At 41.3% G+C, this 25,010-nt stretch overlaps 1 protein-coding gene across 1 annotated transcript; it reads right to left on the reverse strand.

The window, feature by feature from the left end:
- Window positions 1-9,861: 9,861 nt before the first annotated feature.
- On the reverse strand, window positions 9,862-11,066 carry LOC132398834 (hemoglobin subunit alpha). The gene is made up of 3 exons (XM_059978675.1): window positions 10,910-11,066; window positions 10,474-10,681; window positions 9,862-10,203 (listed from the first exon to the last, which is right to left on the reverse strand). Exons 1-3 carry the CDS (start codon window positions 11,002-11,004, stop codon window positions 10,078-10,080), a joined length of 429 nt encoding a protein of 142 aa, XP_059834658.1. The 5' UTR covers window positions 11,005-11,066; the 3' UTR covers window positions 9,862-10,077.
- Window positions 11,067-25,010: the final 13,944 nt, after the last annotated feature.

The following is a 25,010-nucleotide window of genomic DNA, read 5'->3' on the forward strand; positions in this document are numbered from 1 at the left end:
GGTCGTCCCCACCAACAGTATCCAAAACGGTATACTTATTGTTGATGGGAACGGCCACAGGGGTGCTCTGCTGTTCCTGTCTATTCCCCTTCCCTCTCCTGACAGTCACCCAACTACCTGCCTCCTGACTCCTAGGGGTGACTATCTCCCTGAAACTCCTGTATTTCTGCCTCTGCCTCCCGAATGATCCGAAGTTCATCCAGCTCCAGCTCCAGTTCCCTAACACGGTTTGTCAGTATTAATAGGTACAGATGAAGGCAGGTAATTTTTATACCAATAATTATGAATATTATGACTGCCAGTACATTTCTGGGCATTTTTTATAATTGCTTTTAGTATATCCATTGTAACTTCAGGTGTTTGTATGTTTTTAATTGTGTGAGTGTGCTCTTTTTCGTCACTGTTCTAGCTTGCTTCTTGATTGTGTGTCACCCTGTTTGAGTTCATTACCTCTGTGTTTGTTAGCATGTTGGTAAATCAGATCCCTTGGCTGTCCCTCTACCTGCATAGAGATAGAGGCTGAAGAGCAGAGATTAGGACAACTAAGAGAGAGGGCCGCAGAAGGCAGAGGACTGAGACTCTCCCCCCACCCCTCCCGGATAGGACGCCAGTCTATCACGAGGTTAACCCGCAGCATTTTCCCAGTGGTTAAGTGCCTTGCTCAAGGACACAACACGTTGCCTTGGCTGGGGCTCGAACTCATGACCTTCAGATCACTAGTGGCCCTAACCACTTGGCCACACACCACACAAATGGCTGGAGTGCTGCTGATATCTTTAATCTCTTGCTTCAGTAGTGTCTGATACCCTCCTGCTTCAAGCAGGCTTCAATCATACTGGTGCCCAAGAAGAGCATGGTGACCTGTCTCAATGACTATCACATCCACTTACATACACAGTGATGAGGTGTTTTGAGAAGCTGGTGATGAAACATATCAACTCCTGCCTGAGAAGTGACTTGGATCCACTCCAATTTGCCTACCACAGCAACAGATCCACAGTAGATGCCATCTCATTGGCTATTCACTCAACCCTGAAATATCTGGACAGCAAAGATACATACATCAGGATGCTCCTTATCAACAACAACTTGGCATTCAATAAAAACATCCCCTCAAAACAAATCAATAAGCTTCAAGACCTTGGCCTCAATACGTGTTTGTGCAATTAGATCCTCACTTGTAGTCCCCAGACAGTATGAATTCGTAACATCTCTACCATAATCACCATCAGCACAGGTACACCACAAACTCATGTGCTTAGCACTCTGTTCTACGCACTTTACAGTTATGACTGTGTAGCCAAGCACAGCTCCAATGCCATATTCAAGATTGCTGATGACACCACTGTTGTGGGCCAAATCAAAAATGCTGATGAATCAGCCTATAGCAGGGAGGTTCAAATTCTGGCTGAGTGGTGTCACAACAACCTATTACTTAGTGTCAGCATGACCAAAGAGTTGATTATTGACTTCAGGAAGAAGAAACCAGAGGTCCATAAGCCTCATCAGACAATCAGAGGTGAAAAGAGTCAGCAACTTTAAACTCCTTGGTTTCATTATTTTGGAGGACCGGTCCTGGGCCCAGCATGTAAGTGCAATTATGAAGAAAGCATGACAGCATGCCTATTTCTTTAGGAGTTTGCGAAGATTTGGCATGACATCTAAAATTTTGACAAACGTCTACAGATGTATAGTGGAGAGTATATTGACTGATTGCATTACAGCCTGGTATGGAAACACCAATGCCCTTGAACTGAAAGCTCTACAATAGATAGTCAATACAGCCCAGTCTATCACAGGAAAAACACTCCCCACCTTTAAGCACATCTACATGAAACATTGCTGCAAGAAAGCAGCATCCATCATCAAGGACCATCTCCACCCAGGGCCTGCTCTTTACTCACTGCTGCCATCAGGAAGAAGGAACAGGAATCTCAGGTCCCACATCACCAGGATGAGGAACAGTTATTACCCCTCAACTATCAGGCTCTTAAACCAGGGGGATAACTTCCCTCAACTTTACTTACCCCTTCATTGAAATGTTCGCACCACCTATGGACTCACTTTCGAGGACTCTTCAACTCAAGTTCTTGATATTTATTGCTTATTTATTTATTTATTTATTTATTTTCCTTTTTGTATTTGCTCAGTTTGTTCTCTTTTACCCCTGGTTGAATGCCAAGGATGGTGTGGTCTTTTGTTGAATCTATTATGGATTTATTGTGATTTATTGTGCAAGAAAACAAATCTCAGGGCTGCATATGATGACATGTATGTACTTCGATAATAAATTTACTTTGAATGTTAACACTTTCATAAGATTTCTGATTTATGAAAGATTTCCAAATTAGAAAAGATTTACAAACTACATAGATTTCCAAACACAGGTACAGCTTTATGCACAAAAGGAATATACCAACAAGTGGCAGACAAAATGGGTCGTTCATCAGAGAAACCAAAGTCTGAGGAATGAATTCCCGTTTTTCTTTCTGTCAGCCTGTTTTCCTGCCATCATTCTCCTTGTCAATCCTTCAATCCCTAATGCTTTCTAATATTTATACTGTTTTGCTACTAGTTGACCTGTGATGTTTCTCAAGTACCTTTGCCATGACTAAGTAATTCACAGAGCTCTGAGCAGCGGCCAGTCAGAGGAATCAGAGGCCTGTGGTTCACTGATCAAGTAGAAAAGATAGCAACTCATGGCAGATTTGGAGCTTTGAGCAGTGGCAAATCAGCGTTTGAGATTGATTGACAAGAACAACCAAGGCAAGGGCAATCAGAGCAGCCATCGTTGGGGTGAAGATTTTGAGGCCTTAGCTCGTTGAGGCTTCAGTCAGAGAAAGCAACAAAAAAGCGGTAGATAGAGTGTCAGTCCCCCCACCCCTGGAACTTCTACATTTGCTCAGTTAGAACAGTAGAGCTGCCAGACAGGAAAGCAGAGTGTTCTTGTTGCAGCATGTGGGAAGGCAGCGAGACCCCCAGCTTCTCTGACAAATGCACCTGCGAGAAGTGCATCCAGCTGTGGTTTCTAACACTCCACTTTAAGGAGCTGGAACTGGATGAACTCCGGATCATTCGGGAAGCTGAGGGAGTGATAAATAGCACATGTAGAGCAGTATTTGCACCTAAGGTACAGGTCCCAGGAAGCTGGGTGACGGTCAGGAAGGGAAAAGAGGTTAAGGAGCCAGTGCAGAGTATGCTTGTGGCTTTCCTTCTCAGTCACAGGAATATCACTGTGGATACTGCTGGCAGGGATGACCTAATAGAGGAAAGGCTGGTCTTTGGGATTGAGTCTGACTCTGCCATTCAGAAGCAAAGGGAGGAGAAAAAGTGAGCTGTGTTGATACACAGGGGAACAAGCAGGAGGTTCTGTGTGTGAGAACGAGATTCCTGGATGGTACGTTGCCACCCAGGTGTCATGGTCCAAGGACATCTCAAATCGAATCATCAGCATTAGACGTTGGCTTTGTGGGGGAAGCCAGGGAGTGGGAGTGAATGGTTGCCTTTCTGACTGGAGTAGAGTGCCTCAGGGATTGGTACTGGGGCCATTGTTGTCTGTCATCTATATCAACAATCTGAGGTTAACTGGATCAGCAAATTTACAGGTGACACCAAGACTTGGAGCTTAGTGGCTATCATGGCTTGTAGAGGGATCTGAATCAGCTGGAAAAATGGTCTGATGGAATTTAATGCAGACAAGAGTAAGGTGTTGCACTTCAGTAGGACCAACCAGGGTGGGTCTTACACAGTGAATGGTAGCGCACCGAGGAGTGTGGTAGAACAAAGGGATCTGGGAATACAGGTCCATAGGTCATTGAAAGTAGCATCACAGGTAGATAGGGTTGTAAAGAAAGTTTCTGGCACATTAGCCTTCATGAATCAAAGAACTGAGTAAAGGAGATGGGATGCTGTGTTGAAGTTGTAAAAGGTGTTGGTGCGGCCAGATTTGGAGTATTGTGTGCAGTTTTGGTCACCAGCCTGCAGGAAAGATATAAATAACATTGAAAGAGTACAGAGAATAATTACAAGGACATTGTCAGGTCTGGAAGACCTGAGTTATAAGGAAAGATTAAATAAGTTTGGACTTTATTCCTTAGAAGCTAGAAGGTTGAGAGGAGATTTGTTAGAGGTATACAAAATTATGAGGGCTATAGATAAAGGTAAATGCTGGCAGGCTTTTTCCACAGAGGCTGTGTGGGACTACAATCAGAGGCAATGGGTTAAGGGTAAAAGGTGAAAAGTTTAAGGGAACATGAGGGGAAATGTCTTCACGCAGAGGGCCGAGAGAGTGTGAAATGAGCTGCCACTACAAGTGGTGCATACAAACTCGATTTCAATGTTTAACAGAAGTTTGGATAGGTAGGGGTTTAGAGTGATATGGTACCACTACAGATCAATGGGTGTTGACTGTTTAAATGATTTTGGCATGGACTAGATGGGCTGAAGGACTTATCTCTGTGCTGTACTTTTCTATGACTTTATGGTCTAAAACTTTTGGGGACAGAAATCCCAGACTCCATAATTGATGCTGGGAGTACACACATACTACAGCTATTGATTGATCAAACTGTGAGCTTGTTTGCTGTGCTAGGTAACAAAGAGTATTTAACCTACAAGCTTCTCTGTACTCAATAACAATGACACAAATAATATATCAGTAGATAATCAAAAACACAAGAGATCCTTCAGATGCTGGAAATTCAGAGCAACAGACACAAATCCCCTACTATCAACATTCTGGGGGTTACCATCGACAGGAAACTGAACTGTTCCAGCCATATATACACTGTGACTACCAGGGCAGGTCAAAGGCTAGGAACCCTGTGGTGTGTAACTCACCTCCTGACTCCCCAAAGCCTGTTCACCATCTACAAGGCTCAGGTTAGTAGTTTAATGGAATACTCAAAACTCACCTGGATGAGTGTAGCTCCATCAATATTCGAGAAGCTTGACGCCATCCAGTATAAGGCAGCCCACTTGATTGGTACCCCTTCCACAAGCATCCAATTCCTCCATCATCAACAAACAGTTGCAGCAGTGTGTACTATCTACAAGATGCACTACAACAACTCACCAAAGTTCCTAAGGCATCACTTTCCAGACCCGTGACCACTATCATCTGGAAGGACGAGAACAGCAGATACCTGGGAACACCACCACTTGGAAATCCCCCTCAGTCACTCAGCATCCTGACTTGGAAACGTATTGCCGTTCCTTCATTGTCACTGGGACGAAATCATGGAGTTCCCTCCCTAACATCACTGTGGGTGTATCTACACCTCAGGGACTGCACCAGTTCAAGAAGGTAGCTCATCACCACCTTCTCAAGGAAAATAAATGCTGGCTTAGCCAGTGAGGCCCACATCCCGTAAATAAATAAAAGAACTCAGTTGTTCAGCAGCATCTATGGAGATGAACCAACAGTTGATGTTTTGGGCTAAGACTCTTCATCAGGACTGGAAAGGAAGGGGGAAGAAACCAGAACAGGTGACGGGAGGGGAAGAAGACAAGCCAGACGGGTGGGAAAGGGGGTATGAAGTAAAAAGCTTGGAGGCAACAGGTGAAAGCCAAAAGGCTAAAGGGGAAGGAATCTGACAGCAGAGGAAAGTGTACCAGGGGAGAAAGGGAGGAGGAAGAGCCCTGGGCGAGGTGAGAGGCAAGCAGGGTGAAGAGAAGAGTCGAACCATCAGAAACTGGAGAAATAGATGTTCATACCGTCAGGTGGAATATGAGGTGTTGCTCCTCCAACCTGAGGGTAGGCCCACCATGGCAGTTGAGGAGGCCATGGACCAGCATGTCAGAATGGAAATGGGGACTGGATTTAAAATGGTTCACCACCAGAAATCCCAGTTCTTTCAGAGAGAACGAGGGTGCTCAACAATGCAGTCCCCCAATGCAGGCAAGGCAGCATTAGGAGCAGCAGATGACCCCAAAAGTTCACCTGGAAGGACTGAATGGAGGTGAGAGAGGAGGGTGAATAAACAGATGTAGCACTGCTTCTGCCTGCAGGGATGGGTGTCAGGAGGGAGACAAGTGCGGTGGAGCAAAAGGACAAGTGAACTACAGAGGAAAAACAGATTGGAGGGGAGTTAACAATGTTTTTGGTGGAAGGGTCCTGGAGATTAATGAGCTTGATACAGAGACTCATGGGGAGGCAGACAGGGACAGGGAAACTCAATCCCTGTTAATGACACAATCAACCTCCTCTCTGGGCCAGCAGCCTGTGCTCTGTAACACTGTTTGCAAAGCTGTCCTTTTAATTTCAAAGTGATTAGTTCTAGAAATTTACATTAAGTACTGAAGACTGGTTCTTGTTTACAGCAAGAAGCTGAACAAGGAATATGGTATGGTTAGAAGTTTAACATTGTCACAGCCAATTCTGTTCATGAGGAAAGGTCATGCTGCTCTGCTAAATAGCTGAAGGTTTCAATAAACCTCTTGGACCCTGAAAAGTGAATGTCCATCACAGTAATTCTTCGTGCTACTGTGAATGCTTGCAAGAAAATGAATCTCAATGTAGCATATGGTGACACATACGTACTTTGATAATAAATTTACTTTGAACTTTCAACTTTAAACCTAGTAGGTTGTGGGAAGCAATGGACAGAATTACTAGGACTATGGGAGAGATCACCCAGAGCAGAGTGACTGGGAAATCTAGAGAATGGGTAATGCTGTCCCTTTACTTAAGGAGGGCCAGTAGAATAAGTCAATATGTTATGGCCATTGAACCTTAAATGAAGAGTGGGACAGTTACTCAGAGGGATTCTGAGAAACAAGGTTATTTACATTTGGAAAGGAATGGATGAATTAAGAATGATCACCAAGACTTTTTACATGGCAAACCAGTTCTCACAAATTTGACTGCCTTTTTGTGTAGGTGACCAAGAAGACTGAAAAGGGCAGTGTGCTAAGCATTGCCTGCACCAGAGGTTCCCAACCTGGTGTCTACAGATCCGTTGCTTAATGGTATTGGTCCACGGCATAAAAAGGTTGGGAACCCCAGGCCTACATGAATTTTAGCAAGGCCTTTCAAAAGGTCCATTTGATAGGCCGCTCAAGAAGCTTAGAACACATAGAGTCCAGGATGAGCTAGCCACTTCGATACTAGATTGGCTTAGTAGCAAGAGGCAAACGTCAGTAGTGAGAGGTTTTTTTTTTCAGATTAGGGGTCTATGAACAGTGGTGTGTTGCAGACATCTCAACTGGATCCCTCGTTGTTTGTCATCTATATTAATGATTTGCATAAGAATGTAGGTGGAATGATTATTGGACAGTAAACTCACTGCTTCACACACAAAGGCTGCCCACCCTCCACATCTCAGAACTGTGACGCAGTACTTTCCACCACTGAAGAAACTTGATACCATACAAAACACAGCAGCCCATTTGATAGGCACCACATCCACAACCATCCACAAGTGAGGAAGGTTTTCAAAGCTTGCAAAGGGATTTGGACCAGCAAGAAATATAGGCTGAAAAATGGCAGATGGAGTTTAATACAGACAAGTATGAGTTATTACACTTTGGAAGGATAAACCAAGGTAGAACATACAAGGTAAATGGTAGGGCACAGAGCAGTGCAGTAGAACAGAGGGATCTGGGAATACAGATACAAAATTCCCTAAAAGTGACCAAACAGGTAGATAGAGTTGTAAAGAGAGCTTTTGGTACATTAGCCTTCATAAATCAAAGTATTGAGTATAAGAGTTGGAATGTTATGGTGAGGCCAAATTTGGAGTATTGTGTGCGATTTTGGTCACTGAATTACGGGAAGAATATTAATAAGATTGAAAGAGTGCAGAGAAGGTTTACAAGGATGTTGCCGGGACTTGAGAAACTGAGTTACAGAGAAAGGTTGAATAGGTTAGGACTTTATTCCCTGGAGCATAGAAGAATTAGGGGAGATTTCATAGAGGTATACAAAATTATGATGGGTATAGATAGAGTGAATGCAAACAGGCTTTTTCCACTGAGACTAGGGGAGAAAAAGAAAACAGAGGCCATGGGTTAAGGGTGAAAGGGGAAAAGTTTAAAGGGAGCATTAGGCGGGGCTTCTTCACACAGAGAGTGGTGGGAGTGTGGAATGAGCTGCCAGATGAAATAGTAAATGCAGGCTCACTTTTAACATTTAAGAAAAACTTGGACAGGTATATGGATGAGAGGGGTATGGAGGGATATGGTCCCGGTGTAGGTCAGTGGGACTTGGCAGAAAAATGGTTCGCCATAGCCAAGAAAGGCCGAAGGGCCTGTTTCTGTGCTGTAATGTTCTTTGGTTCTATGGTTCTAATTATTTACTGCCACCATAGATGTAGCAATTTCTACTGTTTACAGGAGGCACTGCAGCAACTCACTAAATAAATAACCATATTTGGTTACTTTTTATGGCCATGCTAATGTGTAGAACAACTTAGATAATAAGTCCTGTGTAAGGGTTTTGGCACAAAATATCGGCTCAAAATATCGACAGTACTTTTTTCCCATCGATACTGCCTGGCCTGCTGAGCTCCTCCAGCATTTTGTGTGTGCTGCTCGGATTTCCAGCATCTGCCGACTTTCTTTTGATGGTAGTTAAGTGCATCTGTTTGCTGATCCAGTCACTAATGCTTATATTTTACAAGTTTTGCGTAACATTTAAATTCTCTCTGCCAAAAAGTACTATTTCCCATCTGTGTCTTTCTCAGAATTGATATTGTCCACAATTCCATATCATTCACAAATTTAGAATTCTTATTTTCAAATCTAAAATTAAAATCAATAATGTAAATTGCAAACTGCAATAGTTCATCACTGATCCATGCAAAATACCATTTCTCAAAATCAATATGGCTATAGGACTCTATTTTAACTCACAGTGAAGCAGCTAATTGGTTCTTAATTAAGTCTCCCAGAATATTTTCTGTGGAAATCCACTACGAAATGTGAGGTTTTCTTTTTCTGTGAACGGAACAGCTCAATATAACACAAGTATTTTGTTTGCAATTTTCTACCTCATATATTGCAATGGATTTCCAGAATCACCTAGTTACCGCCGGATATTTAATATTTTTATAATGTGATTAAGTATTTCTAATTGCATTATTAACTATGTTTTTAAAACAAATTCCTTATATTTAATCTGTAAAACTTGGCTCAAGCAGAGTCTTAATATATGTTGCTGAATGTATAATAGCTATATGGAGAGATTTTAATGTCCGATTTCAGATGTTTGCTTTTTAAAAATTTCTGCAGAGAGCCTCGTTCATACATAAATTGAGGAGGAAGTGCATAAGTAACTATTAATGCAAAGAGACATTTTATGCTAAAACATTGTTTACATTGTTACATTTACAGTTACATAATTTATTATTATATTATAATTTGCCCTTTACTGTGCCTATTGTCTTGTTCATTAATTATTGTACTGTCTTGCACTATTTTGTTCACTTTGTGTAGTCCTGTGTTGGTCTGAAGTCTAATGTAGTTTTGTGTTGTTTCACGTAGTCGAGTGTAGTTTTGTGTTATTTCACATAGTCTAGTGTAGTTTTGTATTGTTTCACATAGCCTGGTGTAGTTTTGTGTTGTTTCAGGTAGCTTAGTGTAGTTTTGTGTTGTTTCATGTAGCACCATGGTCCTAGAGGAACGTTGTTTCATCTTTACTGTGTACTATACCAGCAGTTATGGTTGAAATGACAATAAAAGCGACTTGACTTGTTGGCTAAATGGTTTTATGCTCAAGTTATTTCTCCTCTTTGTTGTTATCTAGCGATAGGGGTAAACAGACCCCGCAGTAATGTTTGTGTTCTTGTTAATGGACAAATCTGACAGGTATTTTTCTGAAATTGAGTATACATAATGAATCAGCCACAGCAAACAATAAAGCATTGATAAAAGTGAGTGTTTATTTAGTTCAGTTTACCAATTATGACAATTAATCAATTCCAAAATGTGGAATTAATTAAAGAACAGGAGCAAAAGCAAACACAGTAAGTGTGTTTACAGGACTAATGATTTATTAGCAGACAGCTTGAGAAAACACGCAGGAGGAGATTTAAGTGATGATCTTGCTGTCATTCACACGGTTTGCCGATTGCATCTTCAACGGTAGCAGGAGCTCAGTTCATATGCCAGCAACTCAAGGAATTTGTCGACAGCACAGTGGGTTACTGGGGCAAACGATTGCAAGTTAATGGCAAGGGTGACTACGATACAATCAGCAAACAGCTGTAAAAGTGAAAAATAAATAATATAAGGTGGTGTTAATACTCTCAACATGTGATTTTACACATTAAACATGTGTTGATTGTACTTTGACTGCTTTCCTATGTATAGTGTAACAGGACAAAACATTCCCGGCTAAGGTAATCAAGATGACACTTCCAGACTGCTGAAACTTCAACTAAATACAGTTGAAAGTTCAGAGTTGCTGATCTAATCACAATGTCATAGTTTCTGTAATGACAATGAGGAAGATTCTGTAAAATTGATACATACATGAAAGTTCTGAGGATCCACAAGAAGTTTTTCACCATGTTTCCTGGCAAGATCTTCCAGGTGTGCATGCAGGTTATCCAAGTTATGGGTTGCTTCCGCCAGAGCATTCATTACCCGCTGACCATGCTTTCTGACTTGTTCGTCAGAGGCATCGAAGCTCTTGAATTTTGTGAAGTACGTCTTAGCTTGAGGATGGAGCTCAAACAGCCTTCAGAAGCATGGAAAGTGAAGACAGAAATTACTTGCAGACACAATATACACTACATCTCACCTAGAATTAAATCTCATTTTTCTTCAGACCAGCAATCACATTATTTTGGAAAATCTTCAATTCTATACAGAGAATGTCTTCGTATAGTGAAGTGCAAAGACATGTTAACAATTACAAATAATAGCTGAAAATGCATTAATAATACTTTGAATCTCAGAAAATTACCTGGCTAAAGCATCCGCACCCCAAGCTTCAGCATTTGCCTTTATCAGGTTGCCCAATTCCTCTATAGCCTTTTTGTTGGGACCAGAGAGCACCATTGTTGCTGAGCTTTCACTTCTTCAGATCTCTCAATAACCAGGAGATACCTCTGGCTTGACGTGTCTGTATTTATTGCCATTCACACAGAGCCACACCCACTCCACCCCACTTTTCCCATTGGTTGTGGGTCCTGATTCATGGTCTATGTAATATAATGATAAGAGGCAATAACGAATAGAGAACCAGTCGTCTGCTTCACATACAGCTGTTAGCAAAGATATCCTGTTCTAGGAAAGCTAAACACCATCTTCATATATTTCATTTGAAGTGTTCTTGCAAAAATTTAGTTTATTTCTATATAAGTTGGCAGTAAATGTATGATAAATATTCATTAATCTATATGTGTTTCCAAACTAACCCTGATATAATAAGTTTATTTCAGTTTATTGTTATTTTTGGCTGGATCTTACATTGAATTCACCCATTCAAATTCATCCTCCTCACCGTCAGTCTTTTTATTTCACAGCTGTCTAACCTCAGTGAGCAGGGAGACATGGTTTCCCAAAATTCACAAGATGCCTGCTCTGTACATGGCACAGAAACTGACTCAGCAAAATGAATGATAATGTAACCATATCGGACCAGGAAGAGTGTTGGTTTGGAATCATGTAAATAATGTGTTATTAGCATACAGCTGAAGGATTTGGTTATGCTCAAGCCTATTAAAGGTGTAAGATGCGACGGTGGCCAGAGCAACTTTGGAATATTGGTCTGGAATTACATAAACATGGGAGAACTGAGCTGATGTTACAGGCACATTTAGAGAAGGGAACTCAGCTCGGGTTTGAGGTTACAGACATGATCAAACAGTGAAAGGGAGACTGATTAAGTTGGGTTCTGATATAAGAATTATGCAGCCAAGGCAAATGATTTTTAATTCTTCCTGAAGCTCATTTGAAGCAAAATTTCTTTCATTCATTGCCAGACATCAAATAACTAGTGTGACTGAACAGAAGCAGTGGAAGAGCCAACAGAGTTGCTAAGAAATACAATGTTGTGTATTATTGAATCTAATGTGTTACTCCTCTCCAAGAAATATATAAAACTGATTATTTTAAGAAATCTATTTAAAAAAAATCATTTTCATATTTAATTAAAATTATTTTATGATTGGCCTGAAATTGTATGTAATAATAATTTAACAATGTCTAGTGAATACATTTTACATGGAGTAATGATACTACAATACTTAACTGAATATTATTAGCATATGGTGGGTGGAATTTATTATTTCAACAACATTTTGGATGGAATTGTGTCATTTCAGTAATAGACTTTCATGATGTGAAGGTAAGAAATGAATGAAGATTTAGTCACTCAGCCTTTGAGATGACCTCTTCATTCAGTAATAACTTAGTTGATCTGCTCAATGACCACAACTCCACTTTTTTGCTGGATCATCATATCCTTGGATCTATTACAGTCTAATTATCTACCAGTCCCCATTCTTGAGTCCAATCAACATGTACTCAACTCGCACAGTACTCTGAGGTAGAGTATTCCAAAGAGCCACAACCACAAAGAGAAGAAATTTCCCATCATTTCACTGCTGAAGTGGCTAAACCTGTTTTGGGAAACTAAACCTCAGACCACTTGCAGGGTTGAGTTTCCAATGAAGAGAAAATTCAAAAATCAGAGTTTAAAAGGGAGTTGGGATTCCTTGTGCAGGATTCCCTACAAGTTAACTTGCAGGTTGAGTTGGTGGTAAGGAAGGGAAGTCAATGTTTGCATTCATTTTGAAAAGACTAGAATATAGGAGCAAGGATGTAATACTGACACTTTATAAGGCTCTGGTCAGACCCCATGTTATGTTTGTGGTATTGGGAAGCCAGGTGGTCATGAGTAACACACACAAGAGACAGAGAGGTGAGGAAAAAATGTGCCACTGTTTATTTTACTTGTAAGCCATCTACCCAGAATGCCCTCTCACATTACATTCAGTAGATAACACACAGGGAAGCTTGACAGCAACCCATAAGGGACAAAATATACATGAATGCATAACATGTCCCCTCTCCTTATTTTAATGCTTTATTCCCCCTTCATAGACCAGCTGCTGAACAATTAATATTTGACGTTGTAATCATCAAATTCAACAAACAACAAAACACATTTTTTGTCAACAAAGGAAAGAATAGACTGCCTCTATTTCCAGACATGACCCCTGTAATCATCCTGTGCCATGAGTTAAAAGTTCGTCACTAAACTGGAGATACAATCTGTTTGGAGGCCACTCGAGGTACTGGCGACTGGGGGATGACACCAAAGGCATTTTATCTTTTGGTGGTGTGTGTATATATCTTGGCTTGGGTACTACATTGTCAGTAGGAAGAGCCTCAGAGAGCAAAGGGGGTGGGGGATGAATGGCCTTGCTGATTCAGAACTGATGTATATGTTTCTGACTGACAAGCAGGTCACCTGGGATAACTGGGGATGGAGGCTACATTATAGGGGGCAGAAGAATTTCGGGGGGAGTTGATTGCAAGGTTCCACCTGTCTTCATACTTTTAACTAGTTTATCGAAAGCAATCTTATCTGTGTTATTATTTTGTACATGTTCAGGACCAGATGATGCAGGTAGGGTCTATTCCAGATGTTACACCATGAAAGGGGCAGCAATCTTCCTCTCAGATTGCAGTTTAAGACTTTTCAGTTCTGCTTCCACCTCTTCCACAGACAAAACCGCTCTAGTCTGTCAGCTCGCCTTTAGTTTCTCGTCGTTAGCAGTGAGACTGGACAGCAGTGCTTTCATGCCCACATTTACTTTTCACAGTATTTCTAATATATCAACCCTTTTGTTAATCTTCTTATGATCTTCTTGTATGGAATGGGAACAAAGTAGTTTCCAAGCTCTGCAGCAGGAGTTTGGATCCTCTGTTCCAGACCAACAACTCTCTCAAGTTTTTCATGTGTGGTGAACTGCAAACTACTGAAGCATCTACCTGGTCTACTTAAGTTACTTGAAAATCCGTGACTGAACTGGCTAGTTGACACTGATCCTTCACTAAGTACACCAAGAGTGTGGTGAATCTGTATAATTCATTGCCACAGACAGCTGTGGAGGCCAAGTCGTTGGGTATATTTAAAGCAGAGGTTGATAGGTTCTTGATTAGTCAGGGCATCAAAGGTTTTTGGGAGAAGGCAGGAGAACAGTGAACGGGATAATAAATCAACCATGATGGAACGTCAGAACAGACTCAATGGTTGAATGGCCTAATTCTGCTCTTATGTCTCATGGTTTTATCGACCAACCTGATGGCATGAACATTGATTTCTTCTTTTGGTCATTTATTTTTCTCTCTTTTCTACCCCCTCTCCTTTCTCTCTTCCTCTATTCCCCATTATGGCCTCCTACCTCTTCTTGTTATCTGCCTATCACCTCCTTCTGGTGCTCTCCTTCTTCCCAGCCTCCCACGGTTCACTCTCCTCTCTCATCAGATTCCTTCTTCTACAGTATTTTACTTTTCCAACACACCCGGCTTCACCTATCACCCTTCCCCTCATCTATTTAATACTGTTGTCTTCCCCCTTCCTTCTCGGTCCCGATTAAGGATCTTGGCCTGAAACATTGGCTGTTTATTTATTTTTGTGGAAAAATGTCCTGTTGGATTGCTTCAGAGTTTTGTCTGTGTTGCTCTAGATTTCCAACATCTGTAGAACCTCTTGCGTTTGTGAAACTATGCCTCCTAGTTTTGTATCTTCCAATGAAGATAACATCCTCATAACATTCACAGTCAAGCTCCCATTTATCTCTCTTTCCTCTAAATGTCAGAGAATATAAAGTTCAAAGTTCAAAGTGGGATCTTTGAATTTTGATACCTCCCATGCCTTGCAACCACATTGGTTTACCTTTCAGAAATATCAGCAAGCTCAGTTCTAAGTATTTGAAGATGTTGGTGAATGACAAGCTGTAAGAGAAACAAGAGATAGACAGGACTTAGCTTATCCAGTGAATGCAGAAGTGTCACCTGTCTTAGTAATGTAATGTTCAAAATACTTGTTGTTTTTCTTCATATTTCTAAAACATTAAAATATTCTACTCATGGAAAAACATAACCCAGAATATACATAACCTCAAATGTTGTTTCTGTAAAGAAAGGTATACCACAAATGGAAAATAAGGCTAAAGGAAAATTAATCCAGGGATGGGACTGCATTTTGAAATGATATCAGCTTGTAGGATAATACAATGGTTGACTGATGATGTATATTGTTTGTAATAGAAACTGTTCTGTACAATTCATAAAACACCATAATTGAGTTGCTGTGATAAAAGGCTATTTGTATTCATTCTACCTTTGCCCCTCATGATTTTATACACCTTTAGAAGGTCATCTCTCAGTCCAATGAATGAAACTCCAACCTGTCGAAGCTCTCCCTGTAAATCAAGCCCTCAAGTCCTGGCACCATTCTCATAAATCTTCTTGTTTAATGATATCTTTTCATAAAACAAGTTAACTAAAACTGTGCAGTCTCACCAACTTGGTGTCAGCCACCAATGCTACCTTGGGCGACATCTCCAGATAGTCCACAAAACTGCACTTCTTTTTATTTTAAGTGTGTTTCTGGTACCGTTGGGGCCTGTGATCTACAGTTTGAAGATTGATTGAGCAATCTGGTGCTTTGCTGGCACCAAGAAGGTTCCAGGAGGCGAGTGACCTTGAGGTGTAGAAGCTTAGAGACGGGGCACAAGCCCATGACTGACTCCATTTCCCAACAATCTTGCTGATTAAAGCATCAAGGAAGATTGAAACTTTAAGGTGAGCACAGAGAGCGAGCAAGTGTGAAGGGCAGGAATTGCACAATCAGAGGGAGTACCTTCTGCACGACATGCAAAAATCCCAGGCACCAAAGGTTAACCAGTGGTCAGCGAGTCCTGGTATCGATCCCCAGAAGTTGGTGAAGACTGGAGGGCAAAGCCAAATGATTGAAGACCAACATTAACAAGTCTGGAGGTAGAGGCCAGAGACTGAAGGCAGGAGGCCCAATACCCACAAATCTGGGAGCCTAGTAATTTATTTTTTATTGATACTTATTTTTTATTCATTCTACTTCTCTTCTAATCTCTTTGAGAGGAAATACTACAGCTATATAGGACCCTTGTCAGACCACCCTGGAGCACTGTGCTCAGTTCTGGTCTCCTCACTACAGGAAGGATGTGAAAAATATAGAAAAGGTGCAGAGGAGATGGACAAGGATGTTGCCTGGATTGGGGTGTATGTTTTATGATAATACATTGACTGAACTCGGCCTTTTCTCCTTGTAGCAACAGAGGATGAGAGTTGACCTGATAGTGTACAAGATGATGAGAGACATTAATCACATGGATCTGAACATATGGAGGAAACTTGCAAGGTTACAGGCAGAATGTACTAATGCCATAGAAGCCATGGACTGAAAACTGATCATTTTACATCTACTGTCTGCATCACCATGTCGCTCATTTCTTTTGTGCCTTCATGCATGTCTTTTTAATGTCACATTCCTTTGAAGATTTTGCATGTTCAACCTTGGTAGTAGGAAACCAATTTATTATTTTTGCGTGTACTGTGATGTGGTGGCACACATCTGTTTGCATGCCATCCAGACATATCATTCTGATATGGGGCAGCACAGTAGCATAGAGGCTAGCAAGACACCTTACAGTACAGGTGACAAGGGTTCAATTCCCACCCCTGCTGGTCAGGAGATCTCCAGGTGACCACGTCGGTTTCTTCCAGGTGCTACAGTTTCCTCCCACAGTCCAAAAAAAGTACCAACTGGTAGGTTAATTGTCATTGTAAACCATCCTGAGTTTAGGCTAGGATTAAATCAGGGGTTGCTGATGGAGCAGCTCGAAAGTCCTATTCCGCGCAGTTTCTCAATAAATTCTGTACATCAAGGTGATACAAAGGGAAATCAATAACAAAATGCAGAATATAATGTTACATTTATAGAGAAGGTCCAGATCAGGTAGCAGATAAGGTGCAAGGACCATATTGGAGTAGACTGAGACATCAGAAGTGCAACTTTATCATATGAGAGGTCTGTTCAGGAGTCTTACAGCAGCAGGATAAAAGCTCTCCTGGAGCCTAATGGTACTTTACCATCACCGTAGGCCATGACCTGGCCCATCTCTTTACCAGCACACTGTATTTCAAAATCCTCATGTAGTAAAAACAAAATGCATATTCTGCATGCTTGGTATCTATTACTGGCAAGGAGTTTTACTGGTGGGGAAAACCCATCCTTGAAAAAAGTTCTCCAAATCTATCCCATTACCAAGTCCAGGACTCAACAAGACAAAGGCAGCATTCCAGGAAACTACATCCAGGCAGCCATAGCGTCATGCAGCAACCTGTGCCTGTGCCTGTCTTTAGTGATCCCATTTACCAACTCTTGGACTGCAGCCTAGTGTGTCACAGCAAATCAAGCACAGAGAGCATTCTGAGTGGCTGCACTACTCAGCGTCTGGTAGAGAGGCTCCAATACACAGAGTTGAAGCAGGCCACGCAGGGTTATTGACTCAGCTAGCTCCATCATGGGTACATGCTTCTCTGCCATCAAGGCTGTCTTCTAAATGCAGTGCCTCGAGAAAGCAGCAAGCATCCTCATCATCTGGGACATGCTATCTTCCCATTACTACAATTAGTGAGGAGATACAGGAGCCTGAAGATTTTTTCTCAACATTTTAAGAACACCTTCTTCCATTATATTTCTGAATGGTCCATGAACCCTATCTCACTATTTCTCTTTTGCATTATTTATTTATTGAGTTTTTAATTTTTTGTTGTAACATATAGTAATTTTTTATGTCTGACATTGTATTGATTCCACAAAATAACAAATTTCATGACAGAGTATGTCAGTGAAAATAAATCTGATTTTGGATTCTAGTTATTTGTCTAGGTACTACTTAAAATTTATGAGAGTATCTGCCTCTTCCAATCGTCTCAGGCAGCACTGAGGAAAGTTGTAACAGTCTCACTAGAGTTTATGTATAGACCCTGGGATGGACTGACAGCAGAGCCCGAACACCAGAAGCAAAGTCCCTCAGCAAGAATCGGCATCATTGGGCAGAGGGAGAACTGATGTTTCTGACACTCTGAGGATTATCTCAGAGCAGAAGATCAAGAGAGGGCACATGAAGGTCTCAGAAGGGGAAGGTACTGGAGCAAAGGCAGATTTTTGGAGAAACCTAGTGGGTCAGGCAGTATCTATGGTTGATGTTTCAGGTTGAGGCCATATATCGGAATTGTTTTTTTTATGGTTGGCATACATATGGAGGGTGGGTGCTGAAGGGACTGTTTCTTTGATTTCTGTGATATATGACTCCGTGATTGACAAGGGCTGGTGGTGTGCAGTTTCCACGGGTTCTAATGTCTTCTTGAGACCAGGACTCAACGATGGGACGGGGTGGAGGAAGAGTTCATACCCTTGCCATGACTATGTTATGTCAAAGAAAAGATGAACATGGGGAACAGAAAGAGTATCGGGTTGAAAAGAGAGGAAGAGAGGTGCTGGAAGAGGAGTGGACTGTGTGCACGAAAACAAGAGGATAACTAGACACCACTTAAGGACAAATGAACAAATGCATACTCATAGTAAAAGAATGTGGGCAAGGCACTAAGTGAGTATGTTGCATTGTACTCACAAAAGAGAAGGACATGGAGGATAGTGATGTCATTGTGGGGTATACTAATATGTTTGGGTATTTTGTGATCAAGTCAGAGATCATGTTAGGTCTCTTAAAGAGCATTAAGGTAGACAAGGGGCCTGATGGAGATTATCCAGGTTATTGAGAGAGGCAACAATGGTGATTACTGAGGCCTTGAAAATCTTTATATCCTCTCTGGCCACAGGGGAATTTGTGGAAGACTGGAGTATATTCAATGTTATTGTCTTTTTAAGTAGGGAAAAAGGAAAAATGCATGAAATTACATACCAATTACATTGGAGAGGCTTTAATTGCATTTGGAAAAGCATGGGACAATTAGGGACCACCAGCACGGCTTTGTTCAAGGCAAATCATGTCGCTAACTGGATTGCATTTGTTGCAGAGATGATGAAAGTGATCGATATGTGTGAGGCAGTGTTTATTGCCTGCATGAAGTTTCATAAGATATCTGACAAGATCTGCATGATAGGCTGATCCAGTAGATTAAGATACTAGGGATCCTTAGTGACTTGGATTCAGGATCTGCTTGCTCATAGAAGACATAGTGGTGAAAGTGGATTATTCTGGCTAGAGATTTGTGATCAGTGGTGTTCCACATGGATCAGTGCTTGGAACTCCGCTGTTACAGATATACTTAAATGCTTGGATGAAAATGTGGATTGCTTGGTTAGTAAACTTGACAAAGAAACAGAAATTGGTAAAGTTGCAATTAGTGAAGATGGTTGTCAAAGGACATTGAAAAATATACTGTAGATCACTTACAGATATGGGCAAAGAAATAACAGATGTGTTTTAATCTAGTGTTGCACTGGGGGGGGGGATAAATGTAAATATACAGTTAACAACAGTACCCTTAACAGAACTGATTTACAGAGGGACCTTGGGTTCTAAGTCCACCACTCTCTGGAAGCAACAGACAGACAGAATGATAACGAATGGATATGACATGTTTGACTTCATCAGTCAGAACACTGAGTTTAAAAATCATGAAGTCATTTTATGACTGTAAAAGCTTTGGTTTTTGGCATGACCTGGATGTGGAGGATCTTTGATGATAGGTATTGCCTCTAAGGCAATGCTTCACTTAGATACTTCTAATGGTCTGAAGGAATGTTCCAGTAATGCTTGGGCTGAATCCATTACTTCAGCCTCGAGCTCATCATAACAAATAACATATTTTTTAATCACCACAAATACAGACAAGGGTAGTTTAGCCTATCTGAGGTCCTCAGCTTTTTGGTGTGACTGTGCATCTGTAGGCTTGAAAGATGTGCAACAGTGGATAACTAAATTTTTTTTAAATTATGTTTGTCAAGACAAACTCAATGTCCCACCTATTTCTACATTATGCAAATAGGATTAATGGCTATTGGCTGGTTCAATAAGTCCACAGAGTTCATCTCTACTTTGCTGCTGAGCCAATGGGTGCTAGGAGGTGGCGATAATCATTTGAGACTCATCCTATTTTATCATGTTCGAAGTGATGACCATACAGGTTACAGTTTAAGCAAGATCATGAATATCATAAGTATATCCCAGCCTGTGAGTGCATGATTGGAAATAAGTCAGTTATCAATCTTATGCACATTATATCAGCTTTGTACAATTTCAGCACCATCAGTTGAATGTTTGCAAATAAATTTTATCTCAGGCTTCGGTTAAGTGGTTCTAGAAATTAGCCGAGAAAGGTCATTTCATTTAACTTACATGATATTTTAATTCCCTTTAAGAATCATAAGTCAAATAAAATGTGCAATAATGTTTGATTATTTTTTAAAATAACTAATTACTTTGAAATAATTAATTACTTTAAAATAATAGTTTTAAGTTCTCAGTGGAGAAAATGTGATATTCTTAAAATGCACTTACGATGCTGCAAAGAAGTGAATAGATTACTGAGAGGTGCCACTTTGCGTGAGTTTCCACTGGCCAGTTCCATAGGTTGGGAACTGTCTAGGGAATTCTTTTAAATAAGCGTAAGCTGGGTCTCTGAATCGCTGTGTGAGGATACTTTGCATTGAGCCTAGCACTGTCTGTTAGGCATATTGTCTGCAGTTGCATGGAACTGAGAAATTCCAAGTACAAAAAGTATTATGAAAGTCAATTACAAGATTTGTGGGACTCACATGAAGTTATTATTATGTCTTTTTAGTTGAATCTGAGTCACAGAACACACACACACATGAAACATTATACACTGCCATCCAATATCTGGTCAAACAAGATCAAATCTTATATAAATCTAGGAGCTCATCATAAACTTGTTCCAAACACTGACCAAAGAGCTACATTCCAGAGACAAAGAGACTGGATATGTAAGAATCTGAAGCAAACAAACAGAATAGTCAGACGCGAGGAAATCTGCAGATGCTGGAAATTCAAGCAACACACACAAAATGCTGGTGGAACGCAGCAGGCCAGGCAGCATCTATAGGGAGAAGCACTGTCAACATTTTGGGCTGAAACCCTTCGTCAGGACTGGGTCAGAGTCCTCATGCATGATCTCAAATCAAAACTTCAACCATCCCTTTGTTTGACCAGCTGAGTTCTTCCAGCAGTTTTTAAGTTAAATTCCAATTCCAGAGATGAGAGTGACTGTCCTTCACATCAAAGCTACATTTGACTATGACCTTACAATTATTTATTTGTTTTATTTATTTAGGGATACAGCACGGAACAGGCAGACAAAGCAAACCAACCAGCAACCCATCTAATTTAACCCTAACCTAATCACAGGACAATTCCTCAATGAACAATTAACCGGTACATGTTTGGACTGTGGGAGGAAACCAGAGCACCCAGTGGAGATCTACGCACACACGGGGAGAACACACCAACTTTCTTACAGAGGACACTGGAATTGAACTCTGAACTTCAGCACTCTGAGCTGTAATAATGTTGTACTAACCATTATATTACTGTGGCGCAGACTATGAACCAATGGTGGAGTCACACTCTGCGTAAAGAAAGATAGTGGCAGCCAATCACCCCAGCCTCCGGAACTCAGGCAGTGTTCTAGGACCAACATAAGACTATATGACATAGAAGCAGAATTAGTCCGTTCAACCCAGGGTGTTTGCTCTGTGATTCAGACCTGGCTGATTTCAAAGCTTAAAGTCTAAAGCAAATTTATATCTAAGTATATATGTTGTACTTCACCATATGCTACAAGAAGATTCAATTCTTGCAGGCATTCACACTAGAAGAAGGTATTACCATGACCTTTGAGATCTGCAACCTGCTGAGAGCAAGTTCAGAGGCATTCAAGTCCAGTGACCAAGAAAGTTACAAGAAATCAAGGTACGATCTCTGAAAAGTCATCTCATGGGTGAAGTGGCAATTCCAGACTAGACTTGAATCAGTGAAGGAGGCTCGACAGTTGTCACAGAGCTTGAATGCTACCACCTCTTATAAAGTAAAATCCAGCAACATGGGCGATAACAGGGCTTCGCTTCCAGACAAACTCAATGTCTTCCATGCTAACTTTGACCATCAGAACAGGGAGGAGCCATCGCGAACTTCCACAGCTCCCAATGATCCTGTGATTTCAGTCTCTGAGGCCAACATGTGAGCAGCCTTCAGGAGGGTGAACCCATGAAAAGCACCCGGCCCAGACAGGATACCAGGTCAAGTTCTAAAGACCTGTGCTGAACAACTGGCTGGAGTGTTCAGCAACATCTTTAATCTCTCACTTCAGCAGTCCGAGGTACCCACCTGTTTCAAGAAGACTTCACTTATACCAGTAACTAAGAAGAACAGAGTAAACTGCCTCAGTGACTATCATCCAGTGGTACTTACATCCATAGTGATGAAGAGCTTTGACACTTGGTGATAAAACATATCACTTCCTACCTGAGAAGTAACATACATCCACTCCAATTTGCCTACCGAGCAACAGATCCACAGCAAATGCCATCTCATTGGCTCTTCGCTCATCCAAGGAACAGCTGGACAGCAACGATGCATACATCAGGATGCCCTGCATTGTCTCCAGCTTGGCGTTCAATACCATCATAATCTCAAAGCTAATCGATAAGCATCAGTACCTCCTTGCCCAATTGGATCCTTGATTTTCTCACTTGCAGACCCCACAGTCAGTTCAGATTGGCAACATCTCCTCCACGATCTCCATCAGCACAGGTGCACCACAGAAGTGTGTGCTTAGCTCCCTGCTCTACTCGCTTTACACCTATAACTGTGTGGCCGAGCATAGCTCCAATGTCATACAGTAATATTTAGGGGTAATACGAGGGAAACTTCTTTACTCAGAGCGTGGTAGCTGTGTGGAACGAGCTTCCAGTAGAAGTAGTAGAGGCAGGTTCGATTTTGTCATTTAAAAAAAAATTGGATAGTTATATGAACAGGAAAGAAATGGAGGGTTATGGGGTGAGTGCAGGTAGGTGAGAGTAAGCATGGACAAGAAGGGCCGAGATGGCCTGTTTCCGTGCTGTAATTGTTATAAGGTTATATGGTTATATAATAAATTTCTCAGTTCTGGGTTGAATTTGAGATAAGCACACACAGATTTCACCTTCAGCTGAGATGAGATGATTTCTATCTTTGCTGTTGATGCAGGAAAAAGCTTGCTCACACATGTAAGAAGTTGAAAACTGCAGAAAAATATTCTTTGCTTTCCTCTGATTGGCAGGATATTCTTCTTTCACGGAAGTCCAGACCTCGTCCAGGGGCAGGTCAGTAAATTTTATCTTGAGTGCGTGATCAGAGTGCATGATCTTCTCCCGAAGTCAAGTTCTCAGGCTGAGCAGAAGATTCGGAGAAAGGGTCCCTCACCCAGTCACTTGGGTTAAAAGGGAGGAATAAGACTGTTCAATTTTGTTCTGCAGTTCTTCCAGGTGGTATTCAATAAGACTGGGGACTTTCTAATATCCTTCCTCACTCTCAAACCCAAGCAGTAGTGGGAACATTTCAAGATTTCCTTTTGCAACATGATTTTTCAAAATATTCAGTTTCCTTTTAAATCCAAGAATCTTGTCACTTGAAGTCAAAGCACTTTCTCCAGAGCCTTGCAGAGACTAGTTCAACTGGTTCATATAATGAAAAATGTCTACTAAGTAGGAAGGTTTCTGCAGCCATTCTTCATCTTCAAAGCACTCTGCAAAATCTGGCCTACGATTCTCTTGAAGGTTCTCCTGTAATTCACTTTTCAGCTCAAGAACCCTGTTGAGAACTCTTCCTCTGCTAAGCCAACAGACTTCTGTATTTATCAGGAGACTGGTGTGCTATTTGTCCAGGTTTTCACACAGTTTTTTTTAAACATTCTCAAGTGACTGGTCTTAAAGCTACTAAATAACTTACTTCCTGAATCCTTTTACTGATTGTAACTTTATTTTCAAAGGCTTTAATCTGTTTGTTTTGAGATTTCAGTAGTTGTTTAAAATAATCAGTACCTTTACATGTCATATGGCTGTGATTTGTAGTTAAGTGTGTTTTCAATTTTGCTGGAGCCATTGCTGCATTTGTAAGGTGTTTGCCACAGACTATGCCCAATGGAATAGGACAACTTGGGTCACCAGTCCATGTAAAACATATTGATAAGTAGCTTTAATTGGAAAGACAGACTTTTTTGTATCCGTTGCTGCATTAGTGCAGTGAAATGACTCAGAAGATTGTAATTCTTCATCATTAACCTTATCAGAATTGTCTGTAGGCCTAGGCTCCTCCTCTTCCACCTCACATCTCCACTTCAAAGATCGCCACATTGGACCATCTTTAGAATGAAAATTTCCCTCAAATTTTCTACTGTACTGGTAGTTTGTCCACTCTCATAAGTCAGTCGGCAGCATGTAAGGGGAAGTTGGGGTGCTGGGGGGTAATTCAAGTTGAGCGAGTCCATTCAATGCTCAGAAAATGCACTTCATGCTCCTCAACAGCTGATCATCCTCCCTTCTTTGCAGTATAGCACTCTCCACTTATCAACAGCCTTCCGATCTCACATCAAACATTGAGAATGGACTCAACCAAATAAATACGGTACTTATGCACACTGCCAAACTGGGCTGAGATCGCTATCAGGGCTACTCAGTCACTGCCCATCATTGCGAGCACCAACATCGCGCACTGCGCAAAGTTCAAAACGCGATGTTTATATTTTTATATCACGATCTCTCGTGGAACCACTAGTGACCTCTCACAGAACCCCAGTTGAGAAACGCTGCTCTAGAGGAAAGTGAAGATAGTGGACAGCCAGATAGGGACCGAGAAGCTCACGGTCAAACACGCTATGCTTCCATCTGGGGGGAGCAGAGCGGCCAACTGAAGAAGGCGGGTGACTGCCACGTGTTTCCCACCAGCTGTCCACACACAGCACCCACAACATAGTCTGTGGTG

Source organism: Hypanus sabinus, chromosome 9 (genome assembly GCF_030144855.1).
Source record: "Hypanus sabinus isolate sHypSab1 chromosome 9, sHypSab1.hap1, whole genome shotgun sequence".
Lineage (NCBI taxonomy): Eukaryota > Metazoa > Chordata > Chondrichthyes > Myliobatiformes > Dasyatidae > Hypanus > Hypanus sabinus.

What these genes read in the sequence shown, in the direction of transcription:
- LOC132398834 (XM_059978675.1), bottom strand. Translation starts at nt 11,004, where the DNA reads ATGGTGCTCTCTGGTCCCAACAAAAAGGCTATAGAGGAATTGGGCAAC. An exon ending in GGTGCGGATGCTTTAGCCAG is followed by an intron (nt 10,682 to 10,909) that starts GTAATTTTCTGA and finishes ATGCTTCTGAAG; the next exon opens with GCTGTTTGAGCTCCATCCTC. An exon ending in TGGATCCTCAGAACTTTCAT is followed by an intron (nt 10,204 to 10,473) that starts GTATGTATCAAT and finishes TCACTTTTACAG; the next exon opens with CTGTTTGCTGATTGTATCGT.